The following is a 21988-nucleotide window of genomic DNA, read 5'->3' as shown; positions in this document are numbered from 1 at the left end:
CATCTCTCTTACCCTTACGTTACTCACTCGATCAAACCACCTCACACCACACATTGTCCTCAAACATCTCATTTCCAGCACATCCATCCTCCTGCGCACAACTCTATCCATAGCCCACGCCTCGCAACCATACAACATTGTTGGAACCACTATTCCTTCAAACATACCCATTTTTGCTTTCCGAGATAATGTTCTCGACTTCCACACATTCTTCAAGGCCCCCAGAATTTTCGCCCCCTCCCCCACCCTATGATCCACTTCCGCTTCCATGGTTCCATCCGCTGCCAGATCCACTCCCAGATATCTAAAACACTTCACTTCCTCCAGTTTTTCTCCATTCAAACTCACCTCCCAATTGACTTGACCCTCAACCCTACTGTACCTAATAACCTTGCTCTTATTCACATTTACTCTTAACTTTCTTCTTCCACACACTTTACCAAACTCAGTCACCAGCTTCTGCAGTTTCTCACATGAATCAGCCACCAGCGCTGTATCATCAGCGAACAACAACTGACTCACTTCCCAAGCTCTCTCATCCCCAACAGACTTCATACTTGCCCCTCTTTCCAAAACTCTTGCATTTACCTCCCTAACAACCCCATCCATAAACAAATTAAACAACCATGGAGACATCTCACACCCCTGCCGCAAACCTACATTCACTGAGAACCAATCACTTTCCTCTCTTCCTACACGTACACATGCCTTACATCCTCGATAAAAACTTTTCACTGCTTCTAACAACTTTCCTCCCACACCATATATTCTTAATATCTTCCACAGAGCATCTCTATCAACTCTATCATATGCCTTCTCCAGATCCATAAATGCTACATACAAATCCATTTGCTTTTCTAAGTATTTCTCACATACATTCTTCAAAGCAAACACCTGATCCACACATCCTCTACCACTTCTGAAACCACACTGCTCTTCCCCAATCTGATGCTCTGTACATGCCTTCACCCTCTCAATCAATACCCTCCCATATAATTTACCAGGAATACTCAACAAACTTATACCTCTGTAATTTGAGCACTCACTCTTATCCCCTTTGCCTTTGTACAATGGCACTATGCACGCATTCCGCCAATCCTCAGGCACCTCACCATGAGTCATACATACATTAAATAACCTTACCAACCAGTCAACAATATATTAATATAATGCATTAATTAAATTCACAGCATTCTTTTACTCCTTGTTGAATGTATTATTTGCATTCCCGAAAAGTCTTACTTTGAGTGAAATCACTTTAATGAAGCCAGCTTTACTTGCCATTATTTTATGAAATAGGAATTAGTACCTGAGGAATATTTATGGACACATATCCTAGCATATGCTGTTCTGTGTGATACTTAAATTCTTCTGAGGTTATCATCATGTGGCATAGTGAAGTGCTTTATAGATATTGATAGGTCATTAATCACTTTCTTATCACTTTGTTGCAGTACAGTCATTCATTATCATATCACATATATTAATACATCCACAATTATTGCAATAGTATGCTTGGTGCTTCTTACTCATTTTAGTAGGGCTAAAAGAAAATCTTTGATACACAACTGTAATACAAGTAGAGATAAGTATGAGAGGCCTGAAGCTCTTATGTTTATTTACATCAAATCTAGATACACGGATAGATTTATACCATGCAAATGCTTCAACTTCGATGCTATATGTAATTTAGAAATCTGAGCATTTGATTGAATGTGGCCAAAGTGAAAGTGTTTGGTGAATGTTAATATCAGTTAACATACATTACAGTATGATTGATGTTATGAAGATTTTTGCAATGCTTTTGCAAAAGTTTTAGTTTTACCACAGTAATTTATAACAGAAAATTGGACATCAGTATTTGAAGGGCATTATGGGTATGATGAATCAAAATAAAGTGTATATGTATGTACTGTCATAATTCCAACTGTTTTTGTTATTTTTATAATAAAATACTTATGATGCATTTATGATTTATCAGAAAAACTATTTGGGAAAGAATATAGAAGTATCTCATCCGATATTGTTTTAAACCTATATGCAGGAATACATGAGGAACATCGTCCTGTTGGGATCTCTCTAGAGAATGAGCACCACCAAAAGTCTCTTGAATCATAATGAATCTATGCACATATCTTTAATAGCAGTGGTTACATAAGGAATGGGTATATATGCATGAGACATCAGTAGGATGTTGAGGTTTTGCTAATACAATAAAATCTACATGCCACCAAGCAAGACATATCATCACCTGATGGTGTAGCACATACTGTAATCTTAGTGGTACATGCCCATCAAAAGCTTGTTACTTCTCCCTGGGTAAGTTGAGGACTATAGTACTTGTTTCTTAGTCATTTTATTTTTCTTGTATGATATTCCTTCATTTCATAAGAAAATTTTTTTTTTCACTTGAAACAAACCTATTTCCAGAGACTGGAAAGTATGGCATCCACATTGTATACTTATGTTGATCACTGAACAGATTCTTAAAAATACACACAATAGCAATAAACTTAATATTAGTTTAATGGGTTTTCTACAGTATTATAGATATAGGTCTCCAACTCTGCTGAAATCCACTTGAATTTAGGTGGTATTCATTCCTGTCCAGTGATATACTGACAATTTTCCAAACCACAGATAGTTTGCCTAAATAAGCCAAATTTTGATTTATCCAAACCATGGATCACTGGATTAGACATCTCACATTTCACTAAGTTTGTCAAGTGTATCTGGTTAGTTGTATGGGAGGTTATTGATTGAGAGGGTGAAGGCATGTACAGCGCATCAGATTGGGGGGGAGCAGTGTGGTTTCAGAAGTGGTAAAGAATGTGTGGATCATGTGTTTCCTTTAAAGGGTGTGTGTGAGAAATACTTAGAGGAATAAAAAGTACATGTATATATCATTTATAGATATGAAGAGAGCATATGATAGGGTTTATTGAGATGCCTTTTTGCAGGTCTTTAGAATATACTGTATGGGAAGAAAGTTGCTACAAGCATTCAGAAGATTTAATCATGTGTGTAAGGCATGTGTACAAGTAGGAAGAGAGGAAAGTGAAAGTTTGGCTTCAAGTGATGGTTGGTCCACAGTTGTTCAGTTTGTTTATGGATACAGGATGGTGAGGGAGGTAAATGCACGAGTCATAGAGAGAGGCACATATGCAGTCTTTGGGGGATGAGAGGGCCCGGGAAGTGAATCAGTTTTTATTTACTGATGATACAGCTGAATTGATGGCAGATTGGAAGAGAGTGTGAAAGGAGGAAGTTGAGAGTAAACATGAATAAAAGCAAGGCTATTAGTTTTAGCAGGGTTGAGGGACTTTTTAGTTGGGGTGTGAGTTTGAATGGAGGGGGCGAAGGTTCTGGGAATGCTGAAGAATGTGTGGAAAGAGAGATTATTATCTGGGAGGACAAAAATAAGTATATTTGAAGGAACAGTAATCTCAGCAATATTACATGGATGCAAGGCATGAGCCATAGATAAGGCTCTGCCGAGGAGAATGCTTGTTTTGGAAATGAAATGTGTGAGGACTGGATTGATCAAGTAAGTAATGAAAGGTTAAGAGAGAGGTGTGGAAATGAAAAGAGTGTGGTTAAGAGAGCTGAAAAGGATATGCTGAAATGACTTAAATGTATATATATATAGAGAGAGAGAGTGAGGAAAGGTTGACAAAGAGGATATATTTATCAGAAGTGGAGGGGAAAAAGGAGAATAGGGTGACTAAGTTGGTGATAGAAGGATGGAATGAATAAGAATATTAGTGATCAGAGTCTGAACATGCAGGAGGGTGAAGGGCATGAACAGGATAGAGTGGATTGGAACAGTTTGGTATACTGGGGTGCTGTCAGTGGACTGAACAGAACCAGGGCATGCAAAGTCTCCAAAGTAAACCATGAAAAGTTCTGTAGGGCCTGGATTCAAATAGGGAGCTGTGGATTTAGTGCATTACTCATGACAGTTAGAGAATGGACGTGAGTGGATGCAGCCTTTCTCCATCTGTTCTTGTTTTCCTAACTATTTCTCAATACATTCTTTAAAGCAAACACCTGATCCACACATGCTCTACCACTTCTGAAACCACACTGCTCCTCCCCAGTCTGATGCTATGTACATGCCTTCACCGTCTCAATCAGCATTCTCCCATACAACTTAACAGGTATACTCAACAAGCTTATACCTCTGAAATTTGAACACTCACCTTTATACCCCTTGCCTTTATACATTAACACTATGCATGCATTCTTCCAATCCTCAGCCACCTCACTAAGATCCATACTTGATTCTTACCATCAACAGAGTCACCCCCAGTATTACACCTGTCAGTAATTTAGTTATTAACTGTAACTCCTTTACCATGAAAAAATATTATTAAATCTTATATTCATAGATACACAAAGAATTTTAACATTAAAATTAACAAAGCTCTATATAAACTGGATGATTTTGTCACATAAAATTTGTAAACAGTTCCCTTTCCTCTTCACATAATAAAATTTTTTATGAGAGGCGTGATGCCAGATCTGAGCACTAACATCCAGTAACGCTTGCTTACCAATGGCATCTTAGCTATGTCACTTCCTTGTATATCAAGTGACTTTTACATCTTTTTTCTCATTCTTGTATCTACCCTGACAATGTGATCATTACACAAAAGTGCACTTGAGAAATTATCATGTTTCATTTTCCTTGTGGTTTTATACATATACTAGAGTAAGTGCATCACTTTGACCTCTTGCTATCTCTCAGTCTATCTCTATATATATTTTTTATTTTCATTATACTTAAATCGCCGTCTCCCGCTTTAGCGAGGCAGCACAAGGAAACATGTATATATACATGTATATACATAAACACCCATATGCACACATATACATACATATACATTTCAACATATATGCACACATGTACATATCCATACTTGCTGCCTTCATCCATTCCTGTCACCACCCCACCACACACAAAATAACATCCCTACCCAGTGAGGCAGTGCCAGGAACAGACAAGAACAGGCCACAATCGTTCACACTCAGTCTCGAGATGTCGTGTAATACACCGAAACCACAGCTCCCTTTCCACATCCAGGCCCCACAGACCTTTCCATGGTTTACCCTTTGGGATGGGGAAAGAGAATACTTCCCATGTATTCCCTGCATGTCATAGAAGGCGATTAAAAGGGGAGGGAGCGGGGAGCTGGAAATCCTCCCCTCCCGTTTTTAATTTTTCAAAAGAAGGAGCAGAGAAGGGCCAAATGAGGATATTACCTCTAAGGCTCAGTCCTGTTCTTAACACAACCTCACTAATGCGGAAAATGGTGAATATGCGGGGTAGCGCAAGGAAACAGACAAAAGAATGGCCCAGCCCACAAACATACACATGTATATACATACACATCCACACACACACACACACACACATACCTCTACATTTCAACGTATACATATATATACGTACACAGACATATACATATATACACTGTACATAACTCATATTTGCTGCCATTATTCATTCCCGTTGCCACCCCGCCACACATGAAATGACACCCGCTCCCCCTTCAAGTGCGCAAGGTAGTGCTAGGAAAAAACAACAAAGGCCACACTCATGTCTCTACCTGTCATGTATAATGCAATGAAACCACAGCTCCCTTTCCGCATACAGGCCCCACAAAACTTTCCATGGTTTACCCAAGACGAGTAAGTATGCATATATATATATATATATATATATATATATATATATATATATATATATATATATATATATATATACATATTGTTTTTTTTTTAATTTTCCAAAAGAGGGAACAGAGAAGGGGCCCAGTCCTCTGTTCTCAACGCTACCTCGCTAATGCGGGAAATGGCGAATAGGATGAAAAAAAAAAAAAAAAAAAAAAAAAAAATATATACATACGTATTTAGGGAAGTAGTGATGGCTTGCGCAAAAGATGCTTGTGGCATGAGAAGCGTGGGAGGTGGGCAGATTAGAAAGAGTAGTGAGTGGTGGGATGAAGAAGTATGATTATTAGTGAAAGAAAAGAGAGAGGCATTTGGACGATTTTGGTAGGAAAATAATGCAAATGAGTGGGAGATGTATAAAAGAAAGAGGTAGGAGGTCAAGAGAAAGGTGCAAGAGGTGAAAAAGAGGGCAAATGAGAGTTGCAGTGAGAGAGTATCATTAAATTTTAGGGAGAATGAAAAGATGCTTTGGAAGGAGGTAAATAAAGTGCGCAAGACAAGGGAACAAATGGGAACTTCAGTGAAGGGGGCTAATGGGGGAGGTGATAACAAGTAGTGGTGATGTGAGGAGATGGAGTGAGTATTTTGAAGGTTTGTTGAATGTGTTTGATGATAAGAGTGGCAGATATAGGGTGTTTTGGTCAAGGTGGTGTGCAAAGTGAGAGGGTCAGGAAAAATGATTTGGTAAACTGAGAAGAGGTAGTAAAAGCGTTCCGTAAGATGAAAGCCGGCAAGGCAGCGGGTTTGGATGGCATTGCAGTGGACTTTATTAAAAAGGGGGGTGACTGTATTGTTGACTGGTTGGTAAGGTTATTTAATGTATGTATGATTCATGGTGTGGTGCCTGAGGATTGGCGGAATGCTTGCATAGTACCATTGTACAAAGGCAAAGGTGAGTGCTCAAATTATAGAGGTATAAGTTTGCTGAGTATTCCTGGGAAGTTATATGGGAGGGTATTGATTGAGAGGGTGAAGGCATGTACAGAGCATCAGACTGGGGAAGAGCAGTGTGGTTTCAGAAGTGGTAGAGGATGTGTGGATCAGGTGTTTGCTTTGAAGAATGTATGTGAAAAATACTTAGAAAAGCAAATGGATTTGTATGTAGCATTTATGGATCTGGAGAAGGCATATGATAGAGTTGATAGAGATGCTCTGTGTTAGGTATTAAGAATATATGGTGTGGGAGGCAAGTTGTTAGAAGCAGTGAAAAGTTTTTATCGAGGATGTTAGGTTTGTGGCAAGGGTGTGTGATGTCTCCATGGTTGTTTAATTTGTTTATGGATGGGGTTGTTAGTGAGGTGAATGCAAGAGTTTTGGAAAGAGAGGCAAGTATGCAGTCTGTTATGGATGAGAGAGCTTGGGAAGTGAGTTAGTTGTTGTTTGCTGATGATACAGCACTGGTGGCCGATTCATGTGAGAAACTGCAGAAGCTGGTGACTGAGTTTGGTAAAGTGTGTGAAAGAAGAAAGTTGAGAGTAAATGTGAATAAGAGCAAGGTTATTAGGTACAGTAGGGTTGAGAGTCAAGTCAATTAGGAGGTAAGTTTGAATGGAGAAAAACAGGAGGAAGTGAAGTGTTTTAGATATCTGGGAGTGGATTTGGCAGCGGACGGAACCATGAAAGCAGAAGTGAATCATAGGGTGGGGGAGGGGGCGAAAATTCTGGGAGCCTTGAAGAATGTTTGGAAGTCGAGAACATTATCTCAGAAAGCAAAAATGGATATGTTTGAAGGAATAGTGGTTTCAACAATGTTGTATGGTTGCGAGGTTTGGGCTATGGATAGAGTTGTGCGTAGGAGGGTGGATGTGCTGGAAATGAGATGTTTGAGGACAATATGTGGTGGGAGGTGGTTTGATCAAGTAAGTAATAATAGGGTAAGAGAGATGTGTGGTAATAAAAAGTGTATGGTTGAGAGAGCAGAAGAGGGTGTTTTGAAATGGTTTGGTCACATGGAGAGAATGAGTGAGGAAAGATTGACCAAGAGGATATATGTGTCAGAGGTCGAGGGAACGAGGAGAAGTGGGAGACCAAATTGGAGGTGGAAAGATGGGAGTGAAAAAGATTTTGAGTTATCGGAGCCTGAACATGCAGGAGGGTGAAAGGCGTGCAAGGAATAGAGTGAATTGGAACGATGTGGTATACCAGGGTCGAAGTGCTGTCAATGGATTGAATCAGGCCATGTGAAGCGTCTGGGGTAAACCATGGAAAGTTGTGTGGGGCCTGGATGTGGAAAAGGAGCTGTGGTTTTGGTGCATTATTACATGACAGCTAGAGACTGAGTGTGAACAAATGGGGCCTTTGTTGTCTTCTCTAGCACTACCTCGCACACGAGGGGGGAGGGGGTTGTTATTTCATGTGTGGCGAGGTGGCGATGGGAATGAATAAAGGCAGACAGTATGAATTATGTACATGTGTATACATGTATATGTCTGTGTGTATATATATGTATACGTTGAGATGTACAGGTATGTATATTTGCGTGTGTGGACGTGTATGTATATACATGTGTATGTGGGTGGGTTGGGCCATTCGTTCGTCTGTTTCCTTGCACTACCTCGCAAACGCAGGAGACAGCGACAAAGCAAAATAAAATAAATAAATAAAATAAATATATATATATATATATATATATATATATATATATATATATATATATATATATATATTATTTCATTATACTTTGTCGCTGTCTTCCGCGTTAGCGAGGTAGCGCAAGGAAACAGATGAAAGAATGGCCCAACCCACCCACATACACATGTATATACATACACGTCCACACACGCACATATACATACCTATACATCTCAGTGTATATATATATATATATATATATATATATATATATATATATATATATATATATATATACACACACAGAGACATATACATATATACACATGTACATAATTCATACTGTCTGCCCCTATTCATTCCCGTCGCCATCCTGCCACACATGAAATAACATGCCCCATCCCCCCCATGTGCATGAGGTAGCGCTAGGAAAAGACATCAAAGGCCACATTCGTTCACACTCGGTCTCTAGCTGTCATGTATAATTCACTGAAACCACAGCTCCCTTTCCACATCCAGGCCCCACAGAACTTCCCATGGTTTACCCCAGACGCTTCACATGCCCTGGTTCAATCCATTGACAGCACGTCGACCCTGGTATAACACATCGTTCCAATTCACTCTATTCCTTGCACGCCTTTTTCACCCTCCTGCATGTTCAGGCTTGATCTCTCATAATCTTTTTCACTCCATCCTTCCACCTCCAATTTGTTCTCCCACTTCTCGTTCCCTCCACCTCTTGACACACATATATCCTTTTTGTCAATCTTTCCTCTCATTCTCTCCATGTGCCCAAACCATTTCAAAACACCCTCTTCTGCTTTCTCAACCACACTCTTTTTACCACCACACATCTCTCTTACCATTTCATTACTTACTCGATCAAACCACCTCACACCACATATTGTCCTCAAACATCTCACTTCCAGCACATCCACCCTCCTCCGCACAACTCTATCTATAGCCCATGCCTCGCAACCATATATCATTGTCGATACCACTATTCCTTCAAACATACCCATTTTTGCTTTCCAAGATAACATTCTCGACTTCCACACATTCTTCAACGCTCCCAGAACTTTCACCCCCTCGCCCACCCTATGATTCACTTCCGCTTCCATGGTTCCATCCACTGCCAAATCCACTCCCAGATATCTAAAACACTTCACTTCCTCCAGTTTTTTCCATTCAAAGTTACCTCCCAGTTGACTTGTCCCTCAACCCTACTGTACCTAATAACCTTGCTCTTATTTACATTTACTCTCAGCTTTCTTCTTTCACACACTTTACTAAACTCAGTCACCAGCTTCTGCAGTTTCTCCTGAATCAGCCACCAGCGCTGTATCATCAGCAAACAACACTGACTCACTTCCCAAGCTCTCTCATCCACAACAGACTGCATACTTGCCCCTCTTTCCAAAACTCTTGCATTCACCTCCCTAACAACCCCATCCATAAACAAACAACCATGGAGACATCACACACCCCTACCGCAAACCAACATTCACTGAGAACCAATCACTTTCCTCTCTACCTACACGTACACATGCCTTACATCCTTGATAAAAACTTTTCACTACTTCTAGCAACTTACCTCCCACACCATATATATATTCTTAATGCCTTCCACAGAGCATCTCTATCAACTCTGTCATATGCCTTCTCCAGATCCATAAATGCTACATACAAATCCATTTGCTTTTCTAAGTATTTCTTACATACATTCTTCAAAGCAAACACCTGATCCACACATCCTCTACCACTTCTGAAACCACATTGCTCTTCCCCAATCTGATGCTCTGTACATGCCTTCACCCTCTCAATCAATACCCTCCTATATAATTTCCCGGAATACTCAACAAACTTATACCTCTGTAATTTGAGCACTCACTTTTATCCCCTTTGCCTTTGTACAATGGCACTATGCAAGCATTCCGCTAATCCTCAGGCACCTTACCATGAGTCATACATACATTGAATAATCTTACCAACCAGTCAACATTACAGTCACCCCCTTTTCTAATAAATTCCACTGCAATACCATCCAAACCCACTGCCCTCCCTAACCCTCTCACTTTGCACACCACCTCAACCAAAACACCCTGTATCTGCCACTCTGTCATCAAACACATTCAACAAACTTTCAAAATACTCACTCCATCTCCTTCTCACATCACCACTACTTGTTATCACCTCCCCATTAGCCCCCTTCACTGATGTTCCCATTCGTTTCCTTGTCTTACACGCTTTATTTACCTCCTTCCAAAACTTCTTTTTATTCTCCCTAAAATTTAATGATACTCTCCCACCCCAACTCTCATTTGCCCTCTTTTTCACCTCTTGCACCTTTTTCTTGACCTCCTGCCTCTTTATTTTTTTTATACATCTCCCAGTTATTTTCATTATTTCCCTGCAAATATTGTCCAAATGCCTCTCTCTTCTCTTTCACTAATAATCTTACTTCTTCATCCCACCACTCACATGTATATGTATTTGCTCTCTCCTACTTACAGCCTATGCGACACGACCTGCCTGGAAAAAAATATAAATTAGAAAATAAGAATGAAATGTGAATCAAATAATGGTAAAAAGAAACTGCAGAATCATATGATAAAGTTGGTTTATAAAAAACAAGATATTCATGTTTGAAATTAAGTAAGATAAATGAATGCTGTACAGGTATACGAATTCTACATGCTATGCTGACATGCATCCAACTTATGTCCATTTCGAGATCTGCCCAGTAGTCAGAATGGAAAAAAAAATAAGATATAAATTACCATGAACTGCATGCAGGTGGTTACACACAAGGTAAAAGTTTCCATTGTTGAGGCTTTATCAACATCATTAAGGAACTTTTCACTACATTTAAATCCAATGATTTGTCTGTTCCTGACTGGAGTGCAGCCTCAAAGCTGCAGGAGCCTTTTATATTGCATCTTGGTTTTTGTCACACACACACACACACACACACACACACACACACACATATATATATATATATATATATATATATATATATATATATATATATATATATATATATATTTTTTTTTTGCTTTGTCGCTGTCTCCCGCGTTTGCGAGGTAGCGCAAGGAAACAGACAAAAGAAATGGCCCAACCCACCCCCATACACATGTATATACATACGTCCACACACGCAAATATACATACCTACACAGCTTTCCATGGTTTACCCCAGACGCTTCACATGCCCTGATTCAATCCACTGACAGCACGTCAACCCTGGTATAGCACATCGATCCAATTCACTCTATTTCTTGCCCTCCTTTCACCCTCCTGCATGTTCAGGCCCTGATCACACAAAATCTTTTTCACTCCATCTTTCCACCTCCATTTTGGTCTCCCACTTCTCCTCGTTCCCTCCACCTCCGACACATATATCCTCTTGGTCAATCTTTCCTCACTCATTCTCTCCATGTGCCCAAACCATTTCAAAACACCCTCTTCTGCTCTCTCAACCACGCTCTTTTTATTTCCACACTTCTCTCTTACCCTTACGTTACTTGCTCGATCAAACCACCTCACACCACACATTGTCCTCAAACATCTCATTTCCAGCACATCCATCCTCCTGCGCACAACGCTATCCATAGCCCACGCCTCACAACCATACAACATTGTTGGAACCACTATTCCTTCAAACATACCCATTTTTGCTTTCCGAGGTAATGTTCTCGACTTCCACACATTCTTCAACGCTCCCAGGATTTTCGCCCCCTCCCCCACCCTATGATCCACTTCCGCTTCCATGGGTCCATCCGCTGCCAGATCCACTCCCAGATATCTAAAACACTTTACTTCCTCCAGTTTTTCTCCATTCAAATTTACCTCCCAATTGACTTGACCCTCAACCCTACTGTACCTAATAACCTTGCTCTTATTCACATTTACTCTTAACTTTCTTCTTTCACACACTTTACCAAACTCGGTCACCAGCTTCTGCAGTTTCTCACATGAATCAGCCACCAGCGCTGTATCATCAGCGAACAACAACTGACTCACTTCCCAAGCTCTCTCATCCCCAACAGACTTCATACTAGCCCCTCTTTCCAAAACTTTTGCATTCACCTCCCTAACAACCCCATCTATAAACAAATTAAACAACCATGGAGACATCACACACCCCTGCCGCAAACCTACATTCACTGAGAACCAATCACTTTCCTCTCTTCCTACACGTACACATGCCTTACATCCTCGATAAAAACTTTTCACTGCTTCTAACAACTTGCCTCCCACACCATATATTGTTAATACCTTCCAAAGAGCATCTCTATCAACTCTATCATATGCCTTCTCCAGATCCATAAATGCTACATACAAATCCATTTGCTTTTCTAAGTATTTCTCACATACATTCTTCAAAGCAAACACCTGATCCACACATCCTCTACCACTTCTGAAACCACACTGCTCTTCCCCAATCTGATGCTCTGTACGTGCCTTCACCCTCACAATCAATACCCTCCCATATAATTTACCAGGAATACTCAACAAACTTATACCTCTGTAATTTGAGCACTCACTCTTATCCCCTTTGCCTTTGTACAATGGCACTATGCACGCATTCCGCCAATCCTCAGGCACCTCACCATGAGTCATACATACATTAAATAACCTTACCAACCAGTCAATAATACAGTCACCCCCTTTTTTAATAAATTCCACTGCAATACCATCCAAACCTGCTGCCTTGCTGGCTTTCATCTTCCGCAAAGCTTTTACTACCTCTTCTCTGTTTACCAAATCAATTTCCCTAACCCTCTCACTTTGCACACCACCTCGACCAAAACACCCTATATCTGCCACTCTATCATCAAACACATTCAACAAACCTTCAAAATACTCACTCCATCTCCTTCTCACATCACCACTACTTGTTATCACCTTCCCATTTGCGCCCTTCACTGAAGTTCCCATTTGCTCCCTTGTCTTACGCACTTTACTTACCTCCTTCCAGAACATCTTTTTAAAAGAAAGAGACAGGAGGTCAAGAGAAAGGTGCAAGAGGTGAAAAAGAGGGCAAATGAGAGTTGGGGTGAGAGAGTATCATTAAATATATATATATATATATATATATATATATATATATATATATATATATATATATATATATATATATATATATATATTATCCCTGGGGATAGGGGAGAAAGAATACTTCCCACGTATTCCCTGCGTGTCGTAGAAGGCGACTAAAAGGGGAGGGAGCGGGTGGCTGGAAATCCTCCCCCTCTCGTTTTTTTTCTTTTTTTTTTATTTTCCAAAGGAAGGAACGGAGAGGGGACCCAGGCGGGAATTTTCCCTCTGAGGCCCAGTCCTCTGTTCTTAACGCTACCTCGCAAACGCGGGAAATGTCGAATAGTATGAAAAAAAAAAAAAAAAATATATATATATATATATATATATATATATATATATATATATATATATATATAGAGGATGTGTGGATCAGGTGTTTGCTTTGAAGAATGTATGTGAGAAATACTTAGAAAAGCAAATGGATTTGTATGTAGCATTTATGGATCTGGAGAAGGCTTATGATAGAGTTGATAGAGATGCTCTGTGGAAGGTATTAAGAATATATGGTGTGGGAGGCAAGTTGTCAGAAGCAGTGAAAAGTTTTTATCGAGGATGAAAGGCATGTGTACGTGTAGGAAGAGAGGAAAGTGATTGGTTCTCAGTGAATGTAGGTTTGCAGCAGGGGTGTGTGATGTCTCGATGGTTGTTTAATTTGTTTATGGATGGGGTTGTTAGGGAGGTGAATGCAAGAGTTTTGGAAAGAGGGGCAAGTATGAAGACTGTTGGGGATGAGAGAGCTTGGGAAGTGAGTCGGTTGTTGTTCGCTGATGATACAGCTCTGGTGGCTGATTCATGTGAGAAACTGCAGAAGCTGGTGACTGAGTTTGGTAAAGTGTGTGAAAGAAGAAAGTTAAGAGTAAATGTAAATAAGAGCAAGGTTATTAGGTACAGTAGGGTTGAGGGTCAAGTCAATTGGGAGGTGAGTTTGAATGGAGAAAAACTGGAGGAAGTGAAGTGTTTTAGATATCTGGGAGTGGATCTGGCAGCGGATGGAACCATGGAAGCGGAAGTGGATCATAGGGTGGGGGAGGGGGCGAAAATTCTGGGAGCCTTGAAGAATGTGTAGAAGTCGAGAACATTATCTCGGAAAGCAAAAATGGGTATGTTTGAAGGAACAGTCGTTCCAACAATGTTGTATGGTTGCGAGGCGTGGGCTATGGATAGAGTTGTGCGCAGGAGGATGGATGTGCTGGAAATGAGATGTTTGAGGACAATGTGTGGTGTGAGGTGGTTTGATCGAGTAAGTAACGTAGAGGTAAGAGAGATGTGTGGAAATAAAAAGAGCGTGGTTGAGAGAGCAGAAGAGGGTGTTTTGAAATGGTTTGGGCACATGGAGAGAATGAGTGAGGAAAGATTGACCAAGAGGATATATGTGTCGGAGGTGGAGGGAACGAGGAGAAGAGGGAGACCAAATTGGAGGTGGAAAGATGGAGTGAAAAAGATTTTGTGTGATCGGGGCCTGAACATGCAGGAGGGTGAAAGGAGGGCAAGGAATAGAGTGAATTGGAGCAATGTGGTATACCGGGGTTGACGTGCTGTCAGTGGATTGAATCAAGGCATGTGAAGCGTCTGGGGTAAACCATGGAAAGCTGTGTAGGTATGTAAATTTGCGTGTGTGGACGTATGTATATACATGTGTATGGGGGTGGGTTGGGCCATTTCTTTCGTCTGTTTCCTTGCGCTACCTCGCAAATGCGGGAGACAGCGACAAAGCAAAAAAAAAATATATATATATAGAGTGAATTGGAGCGATGTGGTATACAGGGGTTGACGTGCTGTCAGTGGATTGAATCAAGGCATGTGTAGCGTCTGGGGTAAACCATGGAAAGCTGTGTAGGTATGTATATTTGCGTGTGTGGACGTGTGTATGTACATGTGTATGGGGGGGGTTGGGCCATTTCTTTCGTCTGTTTCCTTGCGCTACCTCGCAAATGCGGGAGACAGCTACAAAGTATAAAAAAAAAAAAAAAAAAAAAAAAATATATATATATATATATATTCATGTGAGAAACTGCAGAAGCTGGTGACTGAGTTTGGTAAAGTGTGTGAAAGAAGAAAGTTAAGAGTAAATGTGAATAAGAGCAAGGTTATTAGGTACAGTAGGGTTGAGGGTCAAGTCAATTGGGAGGTAAGTTTGAATGGAGAAAAACTGGAGGAAGTAAAGTGTTTTAGATATCTGGGAGTGGATCTGGCAGCGGATGGAACCATGGAAGCGGAAGTGGATCATAGGGTGGGGGAGGGGGCGAAAATTCTGGGAGCCTTGAAGAATGTGTGGAAGTCGAGAACATTATCTCGGAAAGCAAAAATGGGTATGTTTGAAGGAATAGTGGTTCCAACAATGTTTTATGGTTGCGAGGCGTGGGCTATGGATAGAGTTGTGCGCAGGAGGATGGATGTGCTGGAAATGAGATGTTTGAGGACAATGTGTGGTGTGAGGTGCTTTGGTCAAGTAAGTAACGTAGAGGTAAGAGAGATGTGTGGAAATAAAAAGAGCGTGGTTGAGAGAGCAGAAGAGAGTGTTTTGAAATGGTTTGGGCACATGGAGAGAATGAGTGAGGAAAGATTGGCCAAGAGGATATATGTGTCGGAGGTGGAGGGAACGAGGAGAAGTGGGAGACCAAATTGGAGGTGGAAAGATGGAGTGAAAAAGATTTTGTCTGATTGGCGCCTGAACATGCAGGAGGGTGAAAGGAGGGCAAGGAATAGAGTGAATTGGATCGATGTGGTATACCGGGGTTGACGTGCTGTCGGTGGATTGAATCAGGGCATGTGAAGCGTCTGGCGTAACCCATGGAAAGCTGTGTAGGTATGTATATTTGCGTGTGTGGACGTATGTATATACATGTGTATGGGGGTGGGTTGGGCCATTTTCTTTCGTCTGTTTCCTTGCGCTACCTTGCAAACGCGGGAGACAGCGACAAAGCAAAACAAAAAAATATATATATATATATCCCTGGGGATAGGGGATTAAGAATACTTCCCACGTATTCCCTGCGTGTCGTAGAAGGCGACTAAAAGGGGAGGGAGCAGGGGGCTGGAAATCCTCCCCTCTCAATTTTTTTTTTAATTTTCCAAAAGAAGGAACAGAGGGGGCCAGGTGAGGATATTCCAAAAAAGGCCCAGTCCTCTGTTCTTAACGCTACCTCGCTAACGCGGGAAATGGCAAATAGTTTAAAAGAAAAGAAAAAAAAATATATACACACACACACACATGCACACAAGTTACTGGTTTCTGCCCGCATGAGGGTACACTATGAGGGAAAGATCACCTTTGGCAACGCTGTAGCACTGGGAGTGCAGTCTTGCCAAAGAAGAAATTGCTTAAAAAAAGTCCATATTTCCCTGCTATTGGAGAAAGCATAGCCATAGGCTGCTGGAGCCTTTAGAACGAGATCTTGGGTAATACCATGACTCTCTTAAACATTGATCCTGGTGTGTATATATATATATATATATATATATATATATATATATATATATATATATATATATATATATATATATATATATATATATATATATTCTTATGAGTCCATGGGGAAAATGAAACACAAAAAGTTTGGGAACTTTTCGTGTTTCATTTTCCCCGTGGACTCAAAAGAATATCTTGATCACGCACAAAAATTGTGATCCTTTCCAATATATATATATATATATATATATATATATATATATATATATATATATATATATATATATATAGGTAAGTTACCCTAGGTAATAAATGCTACTTCCCAGAAGAGATGACTTTGATATGAGTTTCTACTCTTTCACATGGAATTGTTCGGATGGCTTTAGTTGGTCTTCTTTATACTATTGATACAACAGAACTCATTACTTGTCCAATCTCTCTTTCAGCTCCGTTATTTGCAAACCCTCAACACCGTCTCAGCAGAAAAGAACTCAACGATTATCTTCCCTGTTCCCATTGACATCATCCAGCACTACATGAGGAAATAGTAGTAGCAACATAGCTAAATTTTCTTTGGTTATGGGAATCCTATAGAATGACTTTGACTTTTAAGGACATGGACTTTAGAGGAATTTGACATTGACAGTGTTTGACATTGTAAACTTATCAAATAAAAGAAATCAAGTTTACCTCAATTACTTAAAGTGGATTTTTTTTTTTTTTTTGTAATTCAACACCATCTCATAACAGTATCTAATATATTCTCTGTATGGAGTAATTCTGCCTTAATTCTGTAACCAACAGTAATATGACTCCCATGGGAAATCTTTTAATACTGTATTAGTAATTGAGTGTTAGTGTATATAATTAGATTTTTAAATTAGTTAGATATTGACACAAACATTATCTTGCTTATGAAAAGGTTTGAACAGATACAACATGGATCATGAACTATAGAAATGCTCTTTCTTGTGAATTCCACCACTATATAATAGGCATGATTTGTTAGTTTACCAGGAAAATTCACAATTTTTTACTATATAAATGAAATTATTTTAGAAAAGTTAAACATACTGTTTTTTCCTGGCAGTAAAAAAGAAATGATAATTTATGTAACTAATGTGATAAATCATTTGTTGCTTTTGTGTAATGACATTATTTTAGATAGTATAGTCCTTCATTTGGTGAAAACCTTATTTGGACAATGGAGAAAACTAGTCTCACACAGCAAAATGTTTGAAGTTACTGCTAAAAGGACTGTATAAATGAAAATGCAGGAATTTACATCAATTAGCCACATCATAGCCTACTGAAGAAATATATGTCGATGCATTGTATCCATGAAAATGACTTTGGACTAACAATTAGCACAGGGTATTACCCACTAATTTCTGTAAGTAGACAGTTGAGGACTAAATGGACCATTTATTGTAGAAACTAAACAGCTGAGAGCCAGTTTTGAAGTTGAGAGGACGCACTTTTCTGGAACAATACTTGAGCACTGGATAGTAAGATATGAGACAGCCAATCACTATAGAATTCTCGTTTTTGCTTACCTTCCCTCAAGCATTGTTGCAGAATAACCATCTTGGATTTACCAAATGATAAAGAGTTTTGTAAAAAAAAAAAAAATATAGTTATTTCTTAGTAGGAGAAAGCTTGGAAAATTGATTGTTATTGGAATATCAAAGAACCAAATTGATTTTCCAAACTGATGAATGACCTTTTTAGAAAGCAAGAAAAGATTTCATATATTATTCTTTCATGTATGAAAGATACTATAAGTTATATTTCATGAAAATGTAGAAATAAACCCCAATCCTGTGTGAATTTTTAATGAAATTGGCCCTCCATCATTCTAAGAGAAGTGAATATTCATACGCCAATTAGATTGAAAATCAGTATTTATCCACAATTTTAGAAATTCTCAATTATTTATGTAGTTTATGAATTTATTATGCCTATTGTATTCAGTTTAAGGATTCTTCAGATTACCTACAAATCATTTATATTTAGCCTTAGTAGAATAGGTTATATTAAGTCTTGTGCCAGTGTTCGTCTGCCCTTTCTTTTTTTTTATTTTACATGCTGATAGCTCTGTCTTCTCAGATTGTGCCACATGATTCCTTCTCTGACTAGTATATCCGCTAGAGCAAAATATTAGCTAGAATGGGAATGAAGGCTGAGGAGTTAGGGTGTATCATTAAGGGCTCCAATTCATGACGAACTGCACATATATGTTTAACAACAATAATGCATTGTTATGCCAAGAGGCGACAAATTGCTGAGAACTTTTTTTTATGATGTCCTTACTGTAATTTATGGTCTCTCTACAGGCTTAGATAATGCTCTTTCCTTTTATTTTCAACATATTGTTATGAGCATTATTTGAATACATGAGAGACTGTTACCTTTTCAACTTGTAACATACGACAGGACGCAAGCCATCATGCTAGGAGGCCGAGTTGAGATATGAAGTTGTAATTATTCATATTAGCCTTTATCTTGATACTTGACTTTTTTGAAGACAGAAATGGCATGATTTTAAGATGTGTTTTAAGATGCTGATCTGCAGTTACAGACTATTTCATACCTGCTACTTTTCTAATGTTACATTGGTCAAAGCTGGGACTTTTTCAGCAGTTTGTACTCTGCAAGTATTTTAATGCATCTTAGGATTTATAATTTGATGATTTGGAATTTATAAAGTCTTTTACTTTTAAGATATTGCACATTATATCCTCTTGATTTTTAACCACTAAGATATATATATATATTTTACAGAGTTAGATTTACAAAAACATATTGAAAGTTTAGAACTTATCTTGTTCCATATTTTGTCTTTGTAATCTTAGAGAGTAAAGTACACAAAATGAAAAAAATATTGTCTTTAGAGTAGATTTAAAACCTTTACATTCTCCAAACAGAATTCAATTTACCATTTCTTGTGTGCTACTTGGAGATAAAATGAAGTATTTTACTCTGTAAATGAAGTTTGAAAGAACATATCTTCATATCTGTATATAGCATATTTGTAATTGCAAAAATGCATCCCCAAAAAATGTTTGATCAAAAGCTCTCATCACTAATGTCTCTCTCTTCGACTACATTGGCTTCTGTTTGTCATCTTAAATGTGTATGAATACAGTGATACTTGCAGTCTGCACTTCCATATTGCCAATTTGCAATTAAATGAGTTATTAGATTTCTTGTGATAATATTTTATAATTTTAGACTAGATATCACTTCATTATTGTCCATTTACAAAAGAATCAAGAAATGACCTCTTTAATGAAATGATATCTAGAGCTAGAATTATGAGATGATAGTTATGACACTGATGCCCAGAACTTGAGTGTAGACGAACACCACTGAGTATTCTTCATGTAGATTTTAATAACTTCAGAAAAACCACACAATATAAATGTAGCGCAAAAGATACATAGATAATGAAAAATAATGTGTTAATCTACCTATGAATGCACAGGAATGGTTTTTCTGGGGTAACATGCTTATTTGTATGTTACCATCCATTAATGTTAAATCATGTTTCTTTTATACAGAATAAGAATAAATTTTACTTCATCAAGATTTTTTTCATTTGTTATCCCTTACAAATAATAATACAAATGGTAAGGTCTTACCTCAAATATCCAATACAGTGTAACTCAAGAGTCTTTGAGTAAAAGAGGTAAGACTAGTAGTTCTGTTATACCTTTCTTTGTTTCTTAATTCATATTCACTTTAGCCTTGATATTGTATTCCTTTGTTATTGCTTAAGCATTATGCTTGGTTATGTAGTTAATATTTTTCTCTGTCCGTGCAACTCAGAGTTCATGATCTCAGATGGGCCAAAAATCAATGCTAATGAAAAAATAGAAATACTTTTTAAAAATAGCCTTATTATTTTGATCAAATATTTCCTAAAATTATTTAGCCCAAAAATAGATTTATTCTTTCTCTGATATATACCTAAACAATATATGGTAGCCCCAGAATATACCTGGAAATCACAGCTTTACAGAAAATGCCAAATGATAGATAACATCTTACTTATACAATTCACTGGAATGACAGGTTATATTCTTGGGGATGATTTATCAACATGATTTTCACCCAAAAATGAAAGTAAAATGTCAAGAAACATCGAATACAGTTCAGGTAAGTTCTAACTACATCTGATGCCAATTTCCTTCAATAACTCCCATCAAGAGGGTGGACATGGCAAAACAGTCTCCACTTATCCCTGTCTTTACATGCCTCTCTCACATGCACTATTCCACACATTTTTTTCATGTCTCTCCCTGCAGTATTCTTCCACTCTCTTTTTCCATGTCAAAGGTAGTGTTCCTCTCACACCAACACCTTTAATTGTACTATCATGCACTCTCCTTGTTAACTCCCAGTCTTGCTTTCTTTCCACATGCCCAAACCACCTCAAAGTATTACATTTCACCCTCTCTACACTTCATTGTCCCTTAATCCTCGTCTTTTCTATATGTACACCTCTACCCTTCATTATTCTATTGAGGGACCCAATGACTCCTCAAACTTACCGAAGACAGTTCCCAAACAAATTCTCTCACCTCTTCCAGTCTTTCACACCCTATATCCAAAATAGTTCAGTATACTTTCTACTTTTGCTATATTTGTTTTTGCAAAATCTGTACTTTCTCTGTATTTCCTGTCAAACACTATTACTTAACTTTAACCTGCATTTAAGGACTTTTGTTGTGTAGAGGTTAGCATTCCTGACCATGACATATTCACAGACCACCCAGGGTCAGGTGCATAGGTTCGAATCCTGGTTGCCGCAGTCAACCCAGCCGTTCATCCACCCGAAGGGGTTGGTATATAAAATGGGGTCTAGGCTTAGGAAGAGAGGAGAGTGATTGTTGGTCTGTGATGTGTGTGATGTCTCCATGGTTGTTTAATTTGTTTATGGATGGGGTGGTTAGGGAGGTAATTGCAAGAGTTTTGGAGAGAGGAGCGAATATGCAGTCTGTTGGAGATGAAAGGACCTGGAAAGTGAGTTAGTTGTTGTTCGCTGATGATACAGCTTTGATGGCTGATTCGGGTGAGAAACTGCTGAGGTTGGTGGCTGAGTTTGGAAAAAGTTGAAAGTAAATGTGAATAAGAGCAAGGTTATTAAGTTCAGTAGGG

The 21988-nt window shown here is 38.8% G+C and overlaps 1 protein-coding gene across 11 annotated transcripts in view; it reads left to right on the top strand.

Moving 5' to 3' along the window:
- LOC139751551 (mechanosensory protein 2-like) overlaps positions 1-20414 on the top strand; it is a 1369287-nt gene extending 1348873 nt beyond the window's left edge. For all 11 annotated transcript variants that reach the window (XM_071667090.1, XM_071667093.1, XM_071667089.1 and 8 more), the window contains one exon: positions 17272-20414. In XM_071667090.1, the coding sequence (XP_071523191.1) occupies positions 17272-17373 (102 nt within the window). In that variant the 3' untranslated portion in view covers positions 17374-20414. The remainder of the gene's footprint in view (positions 1-17271) is intronic.
- Positions 20415-21988: the final 1574 nt, after the last annotated feature.

This window comes from Panulirus ornatus, chromosome 11, assembly GCF_036320965.1.
Source record: "Panulirus ornatus isolate Po-2019 chromosome 11, ASM3632096v1, whole genome shotgun sequence".
Classification (NCBI taxonomy): Eukaryota; Metazoa; Arthropoda; class Malacostraca; order Decapoda; family Palinuridae; genus Panulirus; species Panulirus ornatus.
Note: the sequence above shows the minus strand (reverse complement) of the source record. Positions and strands in the feature narration are given on the sequence as shown.